Raw genomic sequence first — 21023 nt, 5'->3', positions numbered from 1 at the left:
TCACAACTTGAAGTGCCCATATTTTATTTGTGCATTTGTGTTTGGTACTGCGAGTTGTCAAGTGGGTGAGTGCACAAACGAATCAATGGGTGAATGCATGGAAGCATGAGTGCAAGGGTGAGTGAGCAAGTGCATGATTTTTGTGTCACTGATTGAACGCACTGATGGATGCATGAGTGGCTACATGAAGGGGAGGCATACAGGCAATTTATTTATAAGCCTGGCCTACTGGCATTGCAAATGCTTGTCTTTTTGTATGACATCATGTCTGCCCGGCGGACAGCCAGAGCTTTCTTTAGTAAAGCATACAAAGTATGAAACAGAAGTAAACAAGACAGCAGAAAGGGTTAGAAGAGGAAACATAAGACAATATGTGGAGGATGTTACAAGAGGACAAATAGGGAAAGTTAATGTGTCGGAGAGGACAAGAAAAAGGGGAGATACCATTGCAGACCTCACAAAAAGATGCTGCTGACTTTTTGCCCTTTTTTATTGCTGCTGTGCATATGAACACTTCATAAGTGCCCTTTTACTGAGCTCCTTCTAATGTATTTTCAATTGCTGTCTCTTACAGCAGGTGCGGTGCTTTGGCTATGGCTCTGCTCCCACACTGTGTGCTGGGCTTTTACCAGAGGTACCATATTCCTGCAGCATCCCATGTGCACCTGCAGCCCGCACTGTGATCATGCAGTCTATGCTGTGCTCCTGTGGTCAATGTTCCTGCAGTCTGTGCTGTGATCCTGTAGTCCACGCTCCTTGCAGTCTCTGTGATCAAGCAGTCTATGCTGTGCTCCTGTAGTCCACGCAGTCTATGCTGTGATCAAGCAGTCTATGCTGTGCTCCTGTAGTCCACGCAGTCTATGCTGTGCTCCTGTAGTCCAAGCAGTTTATGATGTGCTCCTGTAGTCCACGCAGTCTATGCTGTGCTCCTGTAGTCCACGCAGTCTATGCTGTGCTCCTGTGGTCCATGCAGTCTATGCTGTGATCAAGCAGTCTATGCTGTGCTCCTGTAGTCCACGCAGTCTATGCTGTGCTCCTGTAGTCCACGCAGTTTATGATGTGCTCCTGTAGTCCACGCAGTCTATGCTGTCCTCCTTTAGTCCACGCAGTCTATGCTGTGATCAAGCAGTCTATGCTGTGCTCCTGTAGTCCACGCAGTCTATGCTGTGCTCCTGTAGTCCAAGCAGTTTATGATGTGCTCCTGTAGTCCACGCAGTCTATGCTGTGCTCCTGTAGTCCACGCAGTCTATGCTGTGCTCCTGTGGTCCATGCAGTCTATGCTGTGATCAAGCAGTCTATGCTGTGCTCCTGTAGTCCACGCAGTCTATGCTGTGCTCCTGTAGTCCACGCAGTTTATGATGTGCTCCTGTAGTCCACGCAGTCTATGCTGTCCTCCTTTAGTCTACGCAGTCTATGCTGTGATCAAGCAGTCTATGCTGTGCTCCTGTAGTCCACGCAGTCTATGCTGAGCTCCTGTAGTCCAAGCAGTTTATGATGTGCTCCTGTAGTCCACGCAGTCTATGCTGTGCTCCTGTAGTCCACGCAGTCTATGCTGTGCTCCTGTAGTCCACGCAGTCTATGCTGTGATCAAGCAGTCTATGCTGTGCTCCCTGTAGTCCACGCAGTCTATGCTGTGCCCCTGTAGTCCACGCAGTCTATGCTGTGCCCATGTAGTCCACGCAGTCTATGCTGTGCCCCTGTAGTCCACGCAGTCTATGCTGTGCCCCTGTAGTCCACGCAGTCTATGCTGTGCTCCTGTAGTCCACGCAGTCTATGCTGTGCTCCTGTAGTCCAGGCTCCTGCAGTCCACACAGTCTATGCTATGCTCCTGTAGTCCACGCAGTCTATGCTATGCTCCTGTAGTCCACGCTCCTGCAGTCCATGCAGTCTATGCTATGCTCCTGTAGTCCACGTTCCTGCAGTCCACACAGTCTATGTTATGCTCCTGTAGTTCACGCTCCTGCAGTCCACGCAGTCTATGCTATGCTCCTGTAGTCCACGCTCCTGCAGACCACGCAGTCTATGCTGTGCTCGTGTAGTCCAGGCTCCTGCAGTCTATGCTATGCTCCTGTAGTCCACGCAGTCTATGCTGTGCTCCTGTAGTCCAGGCTCCTGCAGTCCACACAGTCTATGCTGTGCTCCTGTAGTCCACGCTCCTGCAGTCTATGCTGTGCATCATGCTTCGGCAGTCTGTGCTGTGTTCCTTTAGTCCATGGTCCTGCAGTCTATGCTGTGCCCCTGTAGTCCACGCAGCCTATGTTGTGCCCCTGTAGTCCACGCAGCCTATGCTGTGCCCCTGTAGTCCACGCAGCCTATGCTGTGCCCCTGTAGTCCACGCAGCCTATGCTGTGCCCCTGTAGTCCACCCAGTCTATGGTGTGCCCCTGTAGTCCACGCAGTCTATGCTGTGCTCCTGTAGTCCACGCAGTCTATGCTATGCTCCTGTAGTCCATGCAGTCTATGCTATGCTCCTATAGTCCAGGCTTCTGCAGTCCACACAGTCTATGCTATGCTCCTGTAGTCCATGCAGTCTATGCTATGCTCCTACAGTCCACGCTCCTGCAGTCCACGCAGTCTATGCTATGCTCCTGTAGTCCACGCTCCTGCAGTCCACGCAGTCTATGCTATGCTCCCGTAGTCCAGGCTCCTGCAGTCCACACAGTCTATGCTGTGCTCCTGTAGTCCAGGCTCCTGCAGTCCACACAGTCTATGCTATGCTCCTGTAGTCCACGCAGTCTATGTTGTGCTCCTGTAGTCCAGGGTCCTGCAGTCCACACAGTCCAGGCTCCTGCAGTCCACACAGTCTATGCTGTGCTTCTGTAGTCCAGGCAGTCTATGCTATGCTCCTGTAGTCCACGCTCCTGCAGTCCACGCAGTCTATGCTGTGCTCCTGTAGTCCAGGCTCCTGCAGTCCACACAGTCTATGCTGTGCTCCTGTAGTCCACACAGTCTATGCTGTGCTCCTGTAGTCCAGGCAGTCTATGCTATGCTCCTGTAGTCCACGCTCCTGCAGTCCACGCAGTCTATGCTGTGCTCCTGTAGTCCAGGCTCCTGCAGTCCACACAGTCTATGCTGTGCTCCTGTAGTCCACGCAGCCTATGCTGTGCTCCTGTAGTCCAGGCAGTCTATGCTATGCTCCTGTAGTCCACGCAGTCTATGCTGTGCTCCAGTAGTCCACGCAGCCTATGCTGTGCCCCTGTAGTCCACGCAGTCTATGCTGTGCCCCTGTAGTCCACGCAGTCTATGCTGTGCCCCTGTAGTCCACGCAGTCTATGCTGTGCCCCTGTAGTCCACGCAGCCTATGCTGTGCCCCTGTAGTCCACGCAGCCTATGCTGTGCCCCTGTAGTCCACGCAGTCTATGCTGTGCCCCTGTAGTCCACGCAGTCTATGCTGTGCCCCTGTAGTCCACGCAGTCTATGCTGTGCCCCTGTAGTCCACGCAGTCTATGCTGTGCCCCTGTAGTCCACGCAGTCTATGCTGTGCCCCTGTAGTCCACGCAGTCTATGCTGTGCTCCTGTAGTCCACGCAGTCTATGCTGTGCTCCTGTAGTCCAGGCTTCTGCAGTCCACACAGTCTATGCTATGCTCCTGTAGTCCACGCTCCTGCAGTCCACGCAGTCTATGCTATGCTCCTGTAGTCCACGCTCCTGCAGTCCACGCATTCTATGCTATGCTCCTGTAGTCCACGCAGTCTATGCTGTGCTCCTGTAGTCCAGGCTCCTGCAGTCCACACAGTCTATGCTATGCTCCTGTAGTCCACGCTCCTGCAGTCCACGCAGTCCATGCTGTGCTCCTGCAGTCCAGGCTCCTGCAGTCCACACAGTCTATGCTGTGCTCCTGTAGTCCAGGCTCCTGCAGTCCACACAGTCTATGCTATGCTCCTGTAGTCCAGGGTCCTGCAGTCCACACAGTCTATGCTGTGCTCCTGTAGTCCACACAGTCTATGCTGTGCTTCTGTAGTCCAGGCAGTCTATGCTATGCTCCTGTAGTCCAGGCAGTCTATGCTATGCTCCTGTAGTCCAGGCAGTCTATGCTATGCTCCTGTAGTCCACGCTCCTGCAGTCCACACAGTCTATGCTGTGCTCCTGTAGTCCACACAGTCTATGATATGCTCCTGTAGTCCACGCTCCTGCAGTCCACGCAGTCTATGCTGTGCCCCTGTAGTCCACGCTCCTGCAGTCTATGCTGTGCATCATGCTTCGGCAGTCTGTGCTGTGTTCCTTTAGTCCATGCTCCTGCAGTCTGTGCTGTGCCGCTGTAGCCCATAATCCTGCAGTCCATGCTGTCTACTCCATGCTCTTGAAATCTTCGCTGTGATCATGAAGTCTAGGCTGTCCTACTGTAGTTCATGCTCAGGCAGACTATGCTGTGCTCCTGTAGTGCATGCCCCTGCAGTCTGCGCGGTGAATATTCAGTCTATGCTGTGCTCCTGTAGTGCATGCCCCTGCAGTCTGCGCGGTGAATATTCAGTCTATGCTGTGCTCCTGTAGTGCATGCCCCTGCAGTCTGCGCGGTGAATATTCAGTCTATGCTGTGCTCCTGTAGTGCATGCCCCTGCAGTCTGCGCGGTGAATATGCAGTCTATGCTGTGCTCCTGTAATCCATCCTCCTGCAGTCCATGCAGTCTATGCTGTACTCCTGCAGTGGATGATCCAGCAGTCTGCGTGGTGATCATGCAGTCTATGCTGTGCTCCTGTAATCCATGCTCCTGCAGTCCATGCAGTCTATGCTGTGCTCCTGTGGTCCATGCTCCTGCAGTCCATACAGTCTATGCTGTACTCCTGCAGAGGATGCTCCAGCAGTCTGCGTGGTGATCATGCAGTCTGTGCTGTGCCCCTGCAGTCCATGCTCCTGTGGGCCATGCTCCTGCAGTCTATGCTGTGCTTCCGTGGTCTGCATGGTGCTCGTGCAGTCTCTGTAGTAAAAGCACTTTTTTTAGCCCACTAACGCACATGATGGCCTATCAAAGGCTAGGCTACCATAAAGAGGCTGATCAAGGAAGAGATGGTACTAAAGACCGCCTCTTTTTTATTATTTTTTTTTAAACTAGGGGAGCAACCTAAAAAGCAGTTAAAGCTATGTGCAGCCCGACCTTCAAAAAACATTGTTTCTAAGCTAGTTAAGGCTATCTATCCTATGACTGCCCACTTACGAATAAGGTTGTGCTTTCAGCGACTAGAGTACAAAACACAAAGGAAGGTTCTCCAGCAGCAAATGCAACGGTCACTGTGTTGTGCCCTGGTAAAATAACAGGACCACAAGTAAACTATCAGGAAGAAAAGTACAAGATGGCTGACGGTTTACCGAAGCGTACAAAGCCTAGCAGTATGAGATGTAGCGCGTTGGGTCAGCAGATACTTACCATCAGAAGCATACTTCTGCTGCGGTGCGTTACTTTGCTCTTTTCAAAATGTAAGCATCTGTCTTTCCCCAGCACGTGTAGTTACTCCCCAAACAAAACAATCTCTACAAAGAACCTTGACACTAGACCCCCACTTGTTACAACATGTGGTGGGGGCTTCCAGAGGAGCTAACGTGCTGCTTTCTGCCTCTTATTGGCACAGGACTCGGTGTCTTCCTGGCCGTCTGTCTTCCTAAAAAGCAACTACTTTTTCCCGGGCTTCCTCGGAAGGGCGCTGTCATTCAGAACACGAAGGCCAGGCAGATCTGGACCAAGAATAAGGAAAGTCTCCGGTACCGACTGAACATCAGGAGTGACCACCAAGTTGTTCTAAATACCTTAAAGCTGGACCAAATACTGACAATTTCGTCGATGGTACAAGCAATAATTGCACCGGCCCTGAGGGCAGGGAGCGTGCTAGTAAATGTCAGTGAGGGAATTAAATTCTAGTCTTAAAGGTCACTTCAAATTTTCGATGCATCATTTTATCTACAAGTCGTCATATTGAGGACATTAAGAGTCCCAGACTTCTCTAAGAGGCGGCCTCCTCATGTGTCCCATCCTTTTAAAGGACATTACACGAAGTCAGAGTCAGAATGGCAGGTGGGGACACACGGATTTCTGTGCAACTTGCTATATACCGATTAAAGCAATCACATGTTGGCTATTTATTTCTACCAGTACAGCTGTTTTTGGGTATGTCGCTTCGGAAAGGCCTTGATCATTATTGCAAATGGAAACTGTATCACACCACAAAATGTATGCAGAAATGCTACACAAGAAATGCCATTTAAAAATGCTTTTAAGAGCTTCTGTAATAAAAAAAAAATTCAATCTATATTGGCTCTGCAACTGTTCAGTTAAGGTAACACACCTCTTCGCTGCCCACGGTTAATAAAAAAAAAAAAGACACCCAGAACCCATGGTAAAAAAAATCAGCAAAAAAGGAAAGGGGTCTGGAAATATCAAGCCAAAAGACAGATGAAACGGTAAAAGAAAATGGTTCAGCAATAAGTCTGAAAGGAAGTATAGATACTGTAGCATAAGCATTGCCATTCAGTTGACATTTCATATAATCTCAACCGAATTACTCTTACTTCTTTTACACTTTCTCGGATATTTCTACTGCAAAGAAACGTGTTTCCATCCGATATTCCTTGGAAAACTCCATGTTATTGTCATACCTTTCAGCCAATATTGTTTGGAAGGCCCTCTGTTCACCAAAGGGTGCTTTAGGCTGCCGTGTCCTGTCTTTCTGCCATTCCTTTCCCCACTAATTTCAGTTCTCCCTAAACAGTTTCATAATTCAGCCACTTCCTTCTGTGTCTCATCTTCCGATTCCTCACCTTTTTACTTCTCGTGAATTGTAACCTTCAAACCTCACTACTAAGATACCTTTCTTCTCACTGTTCAAAAGACTGTCCCCTCCTACTGCAGGCTCAGAACACCAATCAAACCTTGCGCTGTCCACCACGTCACCGCCCAGCCAATTGCAGGGAATGCAACTGATTATCACTATAATTTGCCTCAACCAAATGCTTTTATTTTTAGATCTTGTTTCCCTGCTTCATCCCCTGAGCCCAGTTTCTCGAGTTCTACATACACTCAACCTGGGCTTCAAGAACCCAAAAAGAAAAATGCCAAGGCAACATGGTTTCTAACATCCCTTTGGAACAGGAACAAGCCCCTCCTGCCCACCAACTTTAGCTTCACCACTCTTCCTGACCAGTCCTTCTGCCTTGTTAATCCAGTACCACAAGGTACCAACCCCTTTGTGGTACAAGTCAGTTTTAAATTCAACTGCATGATTTACAAGTCGATTCACACAGAAAAACTGCTACACCTACAACCCTCCGTCTGCCACGGTCACACACTTCTTCTCTGTTTCGCCTACCCACACCTCAAGATCCTACAACTCCAAAAAATAGAATCATTACATAAACCTCCTTGCATATTCTACGAGGCATGCATTCTAACTGATGCCTAAAGGGTGCCAGCAATAAAGCAGCCGACGCTTCCAATCATTTCTATGCTACGAGCAACATGTTCTATGCAACCAATGTTGCATAGTATGTTTGTGTATATTTAATTGCCGTTTTACAAGATCCAGCACCAAGGTTCTACCTCAATAAATACGACTGAATTTGAGCGCAAAGTAGTAACCACCTAATGATGAAACAGACTACTAGTGACGATGTGTGCTGTGCACAACTGGTGCATTAATATTCAACTCAAACCCTAGATTCTTGCCAGACTCCAGTCACTATACCTGTGCCACCCCGCCAGCACATTCCATGATTGATGCACTTACCTCTTGTCCATCTTCTAGAATGATCGCTCCAGCTTGCTCCACAACCTCAAAGATCATAACGGAGCAAAGCTCTCTTCTGACCGACATTGTCATGTTAGCAAAGGCAGGAAGTTGATGCATAAATTCCAATAATTGCTCTGTCAGGAAAAAGAGAGATGGTCAGGAGAGCTTACTGGTCCTACCCTAATGGTACAATGCTTCTCCTCCAATTGTACTAAAGCTTACAGTTACTTAAGGCAAATGACTTCCTGAGGCATTCTTGCACTGCCTTTGGCTAAATTACTTTACACAGAATGTACCTGCAAATCTACAAGGCACAACAAAGCAAGCAGTAACTACCTCCTCATTCAATTTCCTACTTCATTTTTTGTTTTAGAATGATGCAGTGAAGAGGGCACCAACACTTACAATTGTTTTTATGTATGAAACACTTAGCACACAAATTATTAAAGTTATTCAAACAAATAGTTCTTTTTGCATTCATGAGCGAATGGTAAAACGTAGGTTTTCGAGAACCTATTACAGATTGTATTACAAGGTTTACATTCTTCTTCTATTTAATATCGATCATCCACAAAGAATGAACCGCATCCATGAGCCAAAAGTGACCAGAGCTTCTGCTGTGCCAGCTACTTAGTATAAGTACGCTCATCCAGTTGGGGCCGTGCCACAAAGGGCCAAGCACATCTTTCTACCGATCCACTGTGGTCTAGTTTTCATAAACACGTTGGGATAACTCAGTGACTGGGACTTGGAGCCAGTGGGCTATCACAAAAGACGACAATGAGCTTCCACTCCCAATCCATGGCTGATCTGAACTGAACACTGAAGTGAGAGCCCCACTCCCATTTTGCAAAAGATATTTAGTTATTCTAATAGAGAACTAATGCAGTAATAATGTGCTATTCAAAATGTATGCGAAAACCATGTATCAATGCACTAAATTCTTCATGTGAGTTTCATCTAAATTCCAGGCCTCGTCCTTCGGATTTTGCCGACCATGTACTGTCTAGCTCGGTCTCACTGCAACTAGTACGCAATTATCACAATATCCACTGATCATCTGGCACGGTGTGTCTACCTTGTTCCCTTCCCTTTGATCAGGCAATGCTTTAACGAGTGTTGCCAACTAGCTAATTATTACCAAGCAATGCAGAAGTCAGATGCTGGCAGAGAAAATAAACGTAAACTCATATTATACCCTTTAAACTCCGAACTCATGTTTCATCCCAACGCCATATTCCAAACACCAACTACAATGCAAAGCACAGTTCACTTAATTGGTCCAACAGACCTTTTACAAAAATGTAGGTTTAGTCCGCGGTCAGAGACTGACCATCTACCATGGTCCAAAGTTTGCAGTCATAACATGAGGGTACTTGGCCCTCCTCATTAGCAGCCACGGATCCCATCCTCTGCCTTTTGGGACGCTGAACTGCCTAGCAGGACACGAGGGTTCTACAAATACGCTTTCACTGCATATCTAAAAGGTGTTTGTGTGCACATTAGCATTTAACGACATGTTTAATTTCGAGCTTGTACTCTGGCTCGCATTGTCTTTTGGTTTTAAGGTAAAACACGAGGACATCCTAAACAGGGTGCTCACCAGACTGCTTTGCTCCCTTCCTTTTTGATGAAAGGCGTCATCTATTGAACATCTTACCCGTGTGCCTGACTCCTTCATGGAGAGACTCCTCGCACCCAGTATCCTGCCTTCACTTCTCCCATCCTCGGTGCACTCAGGGTACCACCTGTTACCCGTGCACCCACTGGAAGAGGGCATTCCTATTCTCGTTCGTGCTGCCCATCTTCTCCTGCCCAAGGAGTCTTGTGTGAAAACACAATTCCGTTACTTTGCACTCCTGTAACCAATTCCACTCTGTACCTGTTCACCAGATCTGCACCTGCCCGTCTGTCCTCTTCAAAATGGCAAAAAAGACAGATAACTATTTTACTGTTACGCACAGGCGTGCTCACTTTTTAACAAAATATTTTAAGTAGATGCTGCTTTCTGAATTGTGATTGTAGACTTTCTTCTAAAGCGCTTTGCATGGAATTTGCATTTCTCAAGCGTTTTGGAAAAACTGCTTCTGTGCCATTATCCAAGGGTTCGTTCTATTACTAATATTTGACGGAAGGGTATAGACTTGAGACTGAATCGACCCTCGAGTTAAGGAACTGGACATTTTTAGGTAACCAGGGAATAGCTGCTCATCCTCAATGAAGTGTTATGAGTGTCCAGCAAGTAGCTAGCAGAAGCTGCAACTACCAAATCACTGTCTCTTAAGAAGCACAAGCACCCTTTGTGTTTGGAGGAGGGCATTGCTGAATAAATAGCAAAAGCTTAGTGACAGGAAGAACCGCAGACAGTCAAACAGCGAGAAGTAAACATGTTTCGATATGTTAGAGCTAGGAGGAAATGACATGGACCATTCGTAAGACTGAAAGGAGAAGCATAAAACTGAGGGAAGAAAATAGATGCGCGGTGTATACACACTTAAGAGGAAAACACTGAAGAATGCCCAGATGTCAATGGCAGGCGCACACATCAAGTGCTTTGACTAAAGTCCAACTGAGAAGGAAAAGCCTGGTTATAACGAACACAACCAGGTGGATATGTGACAAAGCCAGAAAGGAAACATCCTGGCTTCCTGAGTGGGCGCGGTAAGGTACAGCTGACAAGCAGTGGTGAAGGGCTGGTGTACAGTGTATGCCTAAATGTCGAAAATATGCGAGAAAAGTGGAGAATCAACTTAAAGTCAGTGAGCCTGGACATGCTGTTGGAAAATTAAGATAAAGGAAAACTAGTGGCCACTGAATAACAAGAGACATGGCTACATGGTTTTGTTAGGAGCAATGAGAGATGACTGGCATTGGTGCATCTTCAAGGGCTGTGACTTAACCAGGCCAAAAAGCAACTTGTAAAATATTTCATTTATAGTTTAAAAATATACGAATCATTATCTGAACCAATAAATTATTTAGCAATGTAACAATGGTCTTCACTGGAAGCACAGCATGCCTAAAAGCCTTCAACTAAGCAGCTCTGGGCAGCCTGGATGTACAATTAGAACACTTTCTGAGGAATTTTCTGTTGTTCCAAGCAGTCCCTAAAAATATTTTTTTCACAGAATATTTTAAAAACAAAACCTGAACGGCAGCACATATTACATTAAGGCAACAAATCTGGCGAGACAAATCACCAACGCAAGGGATCAATTAAAAAATAGCACTTCAAGATGTAGAATACCCTAGACGTATGCATTAAAAAAAAAAGAGTAATGTCAGGTCTATTTACAGAAGTGCAACAATAGCGGGTCATGAGCTGATGACTGATCATGTTTCTCTTTCCAATGGTACAAACCTGCTAAATAATGGAGTGCCTTGATTTCTTCCAGGAGGTACGGGCAGCCTACCCATGCATATGACAGGACTGAGTACAGCTATAGACCAATGATGGGTGAGGCAAGGGCCAGCGAAGTTATATAATCATTTGGGTTTAGGTTTTATACACATCACCCAAATGACACCATTTGTAGCTTCACCATAGTTGTTAATATACCCTTCGATGCTAGTCAAATATTTTTGCCAACCTATATACCTATTGTCACAGTCCTTATAATATGACAGCTTATCTCCCTCCGCATCCTCTGCACAGAAGCTTTTCACCACCACAGACACGTTGTCTGATATTCTGCTGAGCTACTGCTCATTCATTATGTTACAGAGATTTTCAGGCTTTTCCCAATAACTTGGGCCCTTAATACTGAAACCTGTGCTACACATTATATCTCCGGGGCCCAAAGGAATAACTTGAATCACTATTTAAAGTTTCCTTTATCAGGCCTATCTATGTACATTACTAATTCAATGAGAAAAACAAAACCGACAGAAAGAAAAACAATCCATGATGAGGAAAGGGTTCACATGAATCAAGGGTTTTTTTTTTTTAAATCGAAACAACACTGTCCCACTACTCACCAATGTCATCATCAGTACGGTCCGCAGGATCTTTCTCAAGGCACTCTCGAACCACATCTCGCCCCAGTAAAGGATCTGAGGCCCTATCAATGTCTTCATCTTCCTCCTCTTCATCCTCCGAATCCACAGGGGCCTCAGGTAAACCAGTCAAGTCTACATCACCCATCTCACTTTCTGTCGCCTGTGGAAAAGACAAGATAGACTTGTACTCTACTACATGTGCAAGATACTTGGGAAATGCACTGAGAACAGAGTCAAGAATCACAGGTTTGTGACATGGTGGCAGCATTTTTATATACATTTCTCATCCAAAGTCATGAGCATCAGGACCTGAAACTGAAAATAATCATTAACTATATTTCTTTAATGCCACCAAGGAAAATATCGAGGAGGAACCGAACAGTGTGGCTATCTTCTATTTAATTCAGGACTTTAGATGATTTAGTTGTGAAGAAAAATGTAGATTGTAAATGGAAAAATGTTCAGAAATAAGTCCCAAAAGAAAAGGGGGCTACTTTCGGACTTAAGTTGTTAGATGTTTAACTGCAGCGAATTCTTACTCCTACACCTGTCTTTACTGTTTTGGAAACAGAATCCAATTTATATTTCATGTGGATGAATCAATTCAAGTAATAAAACGCTATCAGAGTTAGATCATGCATCTGGTGCAGTAAACTGAGCTTTTAACATCTCTACTGAGTTTGGTATGCTCGAATTTATTCATGATGACCTTATTATGAATACATTGTTTCTTTGGTAAAAAAAAAAAAATGACAGTTTATAAACCCAGAGGGAACCACACACATTTTATATAAGTTGTACACTGCAAGGGTATTGCCTAAAAGTATGTTTGGAAATAAAATGAAGGCAACATAATTTTATGTTAAGAAACAAACATAAAAAAACACAACTATCACCATTTCTTTTGAGCACAGTTCATCTTCAAAGCCTGCATGCAGACCCAGGAAAGATCTTTGAGAACAAAGGGTGAAACCTCTGCACTGAAATTCACCCGACGGCGACGGCGCTCTTTTTAAACATTACGTTTCAAACCTAGTCGTGTGTGCGACAGTAAAACTTCACATCATCTGCTGCTGCGGTGCTCTGAATATCTTCAACCAATGTGCACTATCACGTGTCAGCGCTGCTAAAGGACTGTTATGCGCTTCAGGAAATTAATAGAATCTTTACAGCATGTTAGTAATATGCAGCAAAGCACAATTAACAATGCTAGCTGCAGTGCGCCAACATAAAAATAGAGAAGAGTAATACTCACACAGTTATATATCCCCCGAGGAATGTTAGAAAGTGTCAAAACCTAATGGACATGCACACAAATTACACCCATTTTGATAATCACACCAAAACGTAATTGATTGTCAAGATAACTGACAGCATACATTTACACCCAAAATATGCTACTAGTTCACATTAAAGACCACAATCAACTGGTTTCATAACGGTTGATGGGGGCTCTTCTTCTGCAAGGTGGGCTTCACATCCATTTGTAGCCACCCTGTGCGTCTCTCTGATGCCCAGAGAGGTCTCTCACCTGCCATCTTCTCGTTTGTGGTAGAAACGTGTCTGTATTTACCCCGGATTCATCTACACAATTCCTTCGGGAAGCCTTTGTGTTAACAGCAGGCACCGTGATAACAGCAGGCACCATGTTATGCGCAGATGCGCCTCACCAACCGCTCCATGCACTGGAGGCCAAGAGCTGGTCAGGCAGACCTTGCCTGCTTCCTGACTCAGTACTTCTCCCTGTGTTCAGCTACTCTGCATCACTTCCGCAAACTGTCTGCGCATATATTCTGCCTGTTCTCACCAGTAGGTCAGCTCCACTGACGACCTCAAAAGGCACAACATCCCTTGACATGGGGGTTTGCTGCTTTTAAACTAGCAATCGCGATGCTAATTACACATTTAACTCCAATCACTCAAAAAATGCACTTAGAGCACGTGCAGCATCGCTGAGGGAAGCAAAGGTGGGACCAATAGTCACTAGAAATGTTTTTATAGATACATGAGGCATCGTGTGAAACGATCAGTGCTGCACATTAGGAAGGTGAGCTGATCCTTAATCCCTCGAAAACACTGTGTAGGTCTGACAGCAAGCCGACCAAGTCAACATCTGTTTTAGAGTGTCCACGACAAATGTCTTGATCCCTGCTAGTCAAGCGAACTTTATCCAGCAAAAGGCTTTATTTTGAGATCTGGAGTCCGAGGTTATTGTAAGGTTCACTATCAGTACATTAACAATCTAAAATTCGATATTTGCAAAAACGAGAATATAAAACCTTGCGCACAACAGCATCACTCAATAATAGCTCTTTCTAGTCACCTCCAAAGTTCTCATCCGACATACAACGCAGTAAAAGAAGAGCTATCTATTGTATGCGTAAAGCAGGTAAACTGTAATGTGAGGTACAAGGAGCAATCTCAGTCACTTTTACACATCATTTCAATGCCACCAAAGATTTTGGGGCTTTTGGCAGCAGTGGAGAAAACCGCAACGAACTAAAACTATGAAACGAGAAGAAAAAAAAAACAAGAAACACATCTTTAATCTTTTGCCTTAAACGGGAGCGACCCTATTACACGTGTTACTTCGGCAGACGTTGGTTCTGTGTGAAGTGGCCGGACCACAACTGAAACATCTGTTCCCTTAACAGAGACACACAAACTGAGGCACTCTTAAGAGCATTACCATAAACGCTGTTACCACAACCAGGATCAGACGAATACATTTCTAATTTCATGCCACGTGCGGATTTTTTCTTTTCAGGCATGTTTTCGTTAGCATGTTTGTTATGGGAGTTGAACTAGAAAATGTCACTTTTTTCACACCCACCCTCCGTTTTTTGTCATTTATGGTGAGATGTACGCAAACCGTTTCAAACCGAACCGGAATGGGATATGTTTTTTGTAAAGTTTTCTGCAGAGCTGTGCCAAAGTTATGTGGAAAATAAAAAATGCATTTTCAATGAAGTCTTACTTAACCAAAATTACATAGGTGAATATGAATATGTATGTATAATATAATATGCATATTATGTATACACAAACTCAGGCAATGCTAGTGCCAGTACAGTTATAAGTAGTTCAGACTTTCCATAGAAAAGGCATTTTATTTTGTTGGTCATTTGTAGAAAACTCGGCATTGATCCGTCAGACTTCTTGATGATGATGATGAGGCACACTCCAATTACAACTGATGCTGGGTATTTAATCATTTACAGAATGTTAGACAACCACAACAAGACAATGGGTCATATGGGAGACACGTGATGGCTGACCCAACAGGCATCACAAATCCATTCACATTGCAGTATTGTCTCGCCAGGCCCTGTGCACAAGGGCCTGTATGAATCTGTTATATATATTTTTTTTTTTTTTTTTTATTTTTTTTTTTAACTCCCAGACAGAAAAGGCAAGTTCTCTGGCAAACCACTGGTTTAGTCTACTAGAAGCCACTTGCCAGAGAACTCACTCCTGCTGTCTAGGAGTTAAAAAATAACAGATTCATTTGGAGTATAAAGCATCGTTTGTAATGTGATTGGTTCGAGTCCGCATTATTGACAGAACTGGATTTTGAATATCCTGGGTCGTTTTTGAAAACTTTGTCTTGAATATTGTCTTCTCTACTGTATGCTGATGAGAGAGACCGAAACGCTGATGTTAATCTACTGCAAATATTTTTCAATAGACCAAATGGAACACATTATCAAGCCAACTGTATATTGATTACGAAGGACTGTTGTTTAGATTGGTTGAGTGGATCTATATGCTGACTACAGACAATACTATATAGCAAATTGATTTGTGGTGTCTTTAGTGCCAGGAAAAATGTGCCTATCGTGACCCATTGTCTTGTTTTGGTTGTATAACATTGTGTTACTGAATACATATAATATATCTTGTAATTAGAATGTGCACCATTATAATAATCAATCATCATCATAACGTTAAAAAATTGTATAGGCAGAAAAATGTATCTAGAGTTTAATGTAATGTTGTGAATGGATAATGTGGATACCACTCACTGAAAATAATTGTATTGTTAAATAAATCATTCAGGGGTTGTTTTGTCTAGAATCACCAGTATATCCAGCCTCCTCAAGGAGGATTATGTTGCCATGTTGTTGTAGGTGTAAATTTGTTCAGCTGTTTTAGAGAAATTGAGCTTCAAAATGTATATATATCTTGCGGTGCGGTACTACCGAGGGAGAACGAAATACTAAATGGCAAATGAAGCATACTGATTAGCTGGATTTGTGGGTACTGAGACAGGCTCCACAGAACCAAGGCTGTGACTGGCTGGCCACAACATGAAGAGAAATATTCCAGCTGCCGCTTTAGGATTCGGGGACTCTGTTGCTTTGTCCTGAAAATAAAAACATACGAGGGCAGGGTAGGGGTAGCCTGATCCCCTGCACCTAGTGGAGTGTTAACGTGATACAGAATCATCAGCAATGGAGGGAAGCCCACCCAGAGGTGTCCCATGTGCTGCACGGGTTTGACCAGCTATGGGGGCTTGGCCACACAACCTGGCTTTTGCCCATGCATGGCTTATCCCTATTTAGGTGCAGTAATAAATGATTACTTTTTGTTAAACAAAAAAAATGCTAGACATTCACTGAAAACAACAAATGTTAAAGTGACATACGCAGGTGAAAATGTCAGTTAAACCGCATTCTAAATTCTAAAACTCACTGAATTTCACCACAGTTGACAAACTATAACTCGCACCCTCACCATGCATTGCTTATGACCTCACATATTACATCACTCCTGGCATATTCTATCACATCACTGATCACAACACTGTGCATGCTGAGGGCACAAGTTATAGTTTGCTCTCTATAAGTAGGAGCTGCTATTTAAAGCTTGGTGTGATGCTATGTAGATTTGATCATACTTTGACCGTCGACTCCATCTTGTTTGAGTGATTCTATTTTGTGTCCTGCAGAATTTGAGAGCAGTGCAGGTATTTTTCCTCACAGAAGTTGTTTTTCTTTTCACAAGTACAAAGTCAGACAAGCCCAGGAACATCGTATGTGGGATGTGAACTTGATAAGCGTTCACAAGGCTGAGACTATTTTTTTACCAGAGGAATGTACGATTCTGCCTTGGAACGAACAGGGGAGTCTGGCCAGCTTCTATGGGCATTTTCGATGCAGACAAAGTACAGCCAGCGTTTAGTTTCTTAACAGAGGGGAGGGGGTTCTAGAACTCTCTTCTTGAGGTGTTTTAAGGTATAAAAGACAGGGAGACTTGGCACTCAGACAGGAGCTCACCTGTGGAACGGACGTGTGCCCATGATCTACTTGTGATCCCGATCGGGTCTCCCCCCTGACTGATCTGAGGGCTCCTCCAGTGGCACTGGCAAGGATGATGATTAACTCTATTGGTGAAGTATTGTCAATTTTGATTATTTAGCTCATGTACACATGCTCATGTATTGCACATTTCTTTTTGAGGCGTGACCACTTGATATATGCATTTATCTTTGTGTATATACACATGTTCTGCTGTACTTGAGTTATATGCTTATTTTCATATAACTGTTAGGTCTTTATTTGATATTTGGGAAGTGCATTAATTCATTAATTATTCAGACTAAGAGTGCTGAATTATTTTGGTATTGTGTCGTCTTAGTTGAAGTGAAAGCAATACATTCAGCCATAAGATATTCCTATCACGTTTAACAGCTGGAAGACATCCTAGATTTCTAGCTCCGCACCAAACTTGGCAGATTGGGGTTGCTATCTTGTTTTGGTACTCATATGTTTGTCTATAGAAAAGTGTTGCAAAAGAATAAGAGCCTCAGTGACAGTTATGGAAACAATATCCTGTAATATTACACTATAATTGGTTTTGATTGTGTGTCTGTGCAGCTAGTTTCAGGACAGAAGAAAAACAAGCAAGACATATTGTGAAAATACGTTTATCTTCAATTTTTTCACACCTTTTTTACCCTGCAAGCCCTTCAGAGTTTGAAGCTACACATATCACCAAAAACATCAACACTACTTCCAGCGAGAAATGCTTTGTGCCTACCCAACAATAACTTTAGTCAAAGTGAAAACCAATTCCTATTATTTAAAGTTCTTTCTCGCCTCTATTGGAGACTTGCTTAATGCTGAACAGCTGTAGCGGTATGAAATATCATGGGCAGCTGACCGTGGTACAGTTTAGGTGGCACCGCTCACATAGCTGGTCAGTGTCAACCTTTAGATTTGACCATTTATGGCTATGCTTCTCAATAAGTGCAGGAAACCCTGCCTCCGGTCCCATGCTATTCTTTCTGAAGGTGGCTAATTGATAACCTGGTGTCTCAGTGGCGGCAGGCCTCCAGTTCAGAGGCTGAAGCTCTGCCAGTGTAAAGCCAGCGCATCCAAGGACTCCAAACACAGCAGAAGGCCTGCAAGCTTTGTGGGGAGGGAGACCAATGGGTTATATAGTGTTCCCGCTTCTGACGACAACTCTAAATGACTCCTGATGCATCCGACTTTTTAGAATTTTATCACAGAACTGTTGTGCTCTGGTCTCTTTAAGAAGCTACGGTTTTCTCTTTGTGCTACCAGTGACAGCTGAATTGGGAGGCATAGTTCACGGTCTATTTATGTCCTTCAGATTGAAGACCATCACCGAGTATTTTTAACTGAATGACTAAACTGGCACAGTTCTGCGGTGGGTAAACCTTATGTTGCCACAGTTTCCATTAAGTCTATTTTTCACCGCTCACATTATTCCTGGGGCCGTTGCTCTCAAGGCAGGGTATCCTCAAGGAATACAGCTATCCTAACAGTAGAGATTTTCGAAGATTCTTAGTTCACCTGCCAGTATTTCTAAAAGGAGCACCTGAAATACTATGCCCGTGTGTGCTGGTTTACGTGGTACAATATTTCTGACCACAACTGCTTCTCATGGATCAGTATTCCAATGCTTTGCAGGGAGGAACATTTTTGATATGCAGTTTCTCAGACCACTGAGATCCAAGGGGGAGACACGATATTCTCACAACCATTTATTCTACTAGCACAGTATTTACATCTCCTTTTGTCGTTTTAGGGACTTTATTTGCTGTAGTGCATTATTTTAGTTTGCTACAAAAAGGTCCCTAATTACACAACCTTGGTATTACAAATAAGGGAAGCTGAACTTGGGAACTGCAAGTGGTGTCGTCTTTATGGACCTGGTGCTCTGCATATAAAATACCACCTTGTGATCCGAACACAACTCTAGCCAGAGGCACATTTAAGTGCTCCTCACAAATATATATTGAGAAGAAAATAAACTGTTCTATTGTCATTTGGGGTGACTGAAACATATTTCAGAAATCATGCAAATCCAAACAAAGATTTAACCACAAAGCCAAATCTAATTGTGTGTCAATATGATATATGTCACCTATCCAAAAAAAGTGTAAAAATATATATGTAAACGCCAACAACTTTTAAAACAGTTATTCCTTGCACATATGATAATTGATAGTTCAAAAGATGTCCACAGCTGTAAACAAAGGTCAACAGTGGTGGTGGGTATGAATCATTCGAAATTGATAACTTCGCGTGATGTATGATGCTTCATATTCAGTGATTAAACAGCTCTTAAAAAGCAGTGACCAAATAAAACACATTGTCACACACTTTCCACGAAAAAGGTCATCCATGACTGCTGCCTCACGGTGATTTACTACGCCTAAATACCTAAATGCGGCCAGCACAAGAGGGGAGGCAGGAAATGTGGCTTCTTTGTGACACGAAATGTGTCACAGCACATCAGATCGCTTCGAGAGAAAATGTACTGGCAGCACTTTGCCTGTAATCAGTGGTAGCAAGAAATATTACTGCATTACATCCCTTCTAACAATACAAGAGGCTAATGTGAAATTATGCAGTCAGAAGGGCTCGGCGCGGATTTAAAGCGACACCTTTGCTGGTCAGGCACTTGTACCTCTTTTGTAACTTATGTAAAGAATCTACGGAGACATAAGTGCAAAACCAACACTAGGTGTTGTAACAACTGTCAGGTTACAGTCCTGCAGAATTGCACATGTCCACAGTGTGTCTCCACTCCCCAGGAAATGAAGTCATCCAAGAGGAGTGAGACAAAGAGGCGGACAAGCTTGTTGTTAATTAACTCAAACAACACTTATGGACATTAGCACCCAATATCTTTCATTTAGATAATATACACGACTTGCAAAAATAACATTCAATGCCCTAAAATAATCTTGACACTAAATTGGGTATAACACCATAAGTTAGAATACACAACTTCGTCCTACCATTATTTTTGGTTTGGTTTACCATTATTTAAGATGGAAAAATATCGGAAAGGTACCTATACTGGGGGATATGGATACTAATAATATATATATTAAACAACTAAAGGTTACGAAGACCTTATAGCTAAGTTCAGATTGTACACACAAAACCACAGAAATTCAGTAGTTATTGTTTTTTGAGATAGGTATAGCTATAACATGTACACCCCATGCAGGTTTCTCATCAATAATTTTACTGCAATATTTGCAGTGATATTATCAGTGATGTCAAGGAAGATGTCATAACTGATGTAATATGAGGAGTAATTAGCAGAGCATGGCAAGAGCGCAGGTTATAGTTACTTTAGGGCACATGTTATAGTTTCTTGAGAAAAGTATAACTAGAAGTGCGGAATTTCGATGTTTTTTTTTGAGTGTAAAATTTAAACCTACATTTTTTATTTTATTTTTTAACAGAAGTTTTATGTGTTTCTATTCTATTTCTTAACTGTAAGGTCCCTGTAACATTTTGCTTTTTGCAGTGAATTACAATTTTTTTTTTTTTTTTTTAAGAGTAAAGTGATATTTCATCATTATATGTAAATCCAGCCGCTGCCTCGCACAGCCTTTGGCCGTGCCTGGCAGGGGGTTGGCCACAGCGCTGAGGCTGCAACCAACCTACACTGATCATGGTCTTTCGCCATGTGCGACAGGGGGTTGGCCCTGCCTGCAGCCAACCCCCGCTATGCGACAGGTGGTTGGCCGCAGCACCTGCGGCCAACACCCCCGCATGCAGCCAACCCCACGTAGTAGGTCTATGAGTGGGTGTGTAAGCGGCTGTTTGGGTCTGTGTGGTTGTGTACATATGTAAGGGTGTGTGCAAGTGTATGAGTGAGTGTGAGTGGCTATGTTGGGTCCGAGTGGGTGTGTGAGTGTATGTGTGTCAGTGTGGGGGTGTGTGTGTGTGTGTGTCAGTGTGGGTGTGGGTGTGTACTTGGCTGTGTGGTCTGTGACTGGGTGTGGTAGTGGTTTTGCGAGTGTGTGACGGGTATATTT

General features: G+C 44.0%; 1 protein-coding gene across 1 annotated transcript in view; it reads right to left on the bottom strand.

Moving 5' to 3' along the window:
- RAPGEF6 (Rap guanine nucleotide exchange factor 6) overlaps positions 1-21023 on the bottom strand; it is an 822369-nt gene that overhangs the window by 213028 nt on the left and 588318 nt on the right. Inside the window, 2 exon segments of the mRNA XM_069201702.1 lie at positions 7712-7848; positions 11693-11873. Coding sequence (XP_069057803.1) covers positions 7712-7848; positions 11693-11873 — 318 coding nt within the window.

The sequence above is a fragment of the Pleurodeles waltl genome, chromosome 7 (genome assembly GCF_031143425.1).
Source record: "Pleurodeles waltl isolate 20211129_DDA chromosome 7, aPleWal1.hap1.20221129, whole genome shotgun sequence".
Taxonomy (NCBI): domain Eukaryota; kingdom Metazoa; phylum Chordata; class Amphibia; order Caudata; family Salamandridae; genus Pleurodeles; species Pleurodeles waltl.
The sequence above is the reverse complement of the archived record's forward strand: the minus strand, read 5'-3'. Positions and strand labels throughout refer to the sequence as shown.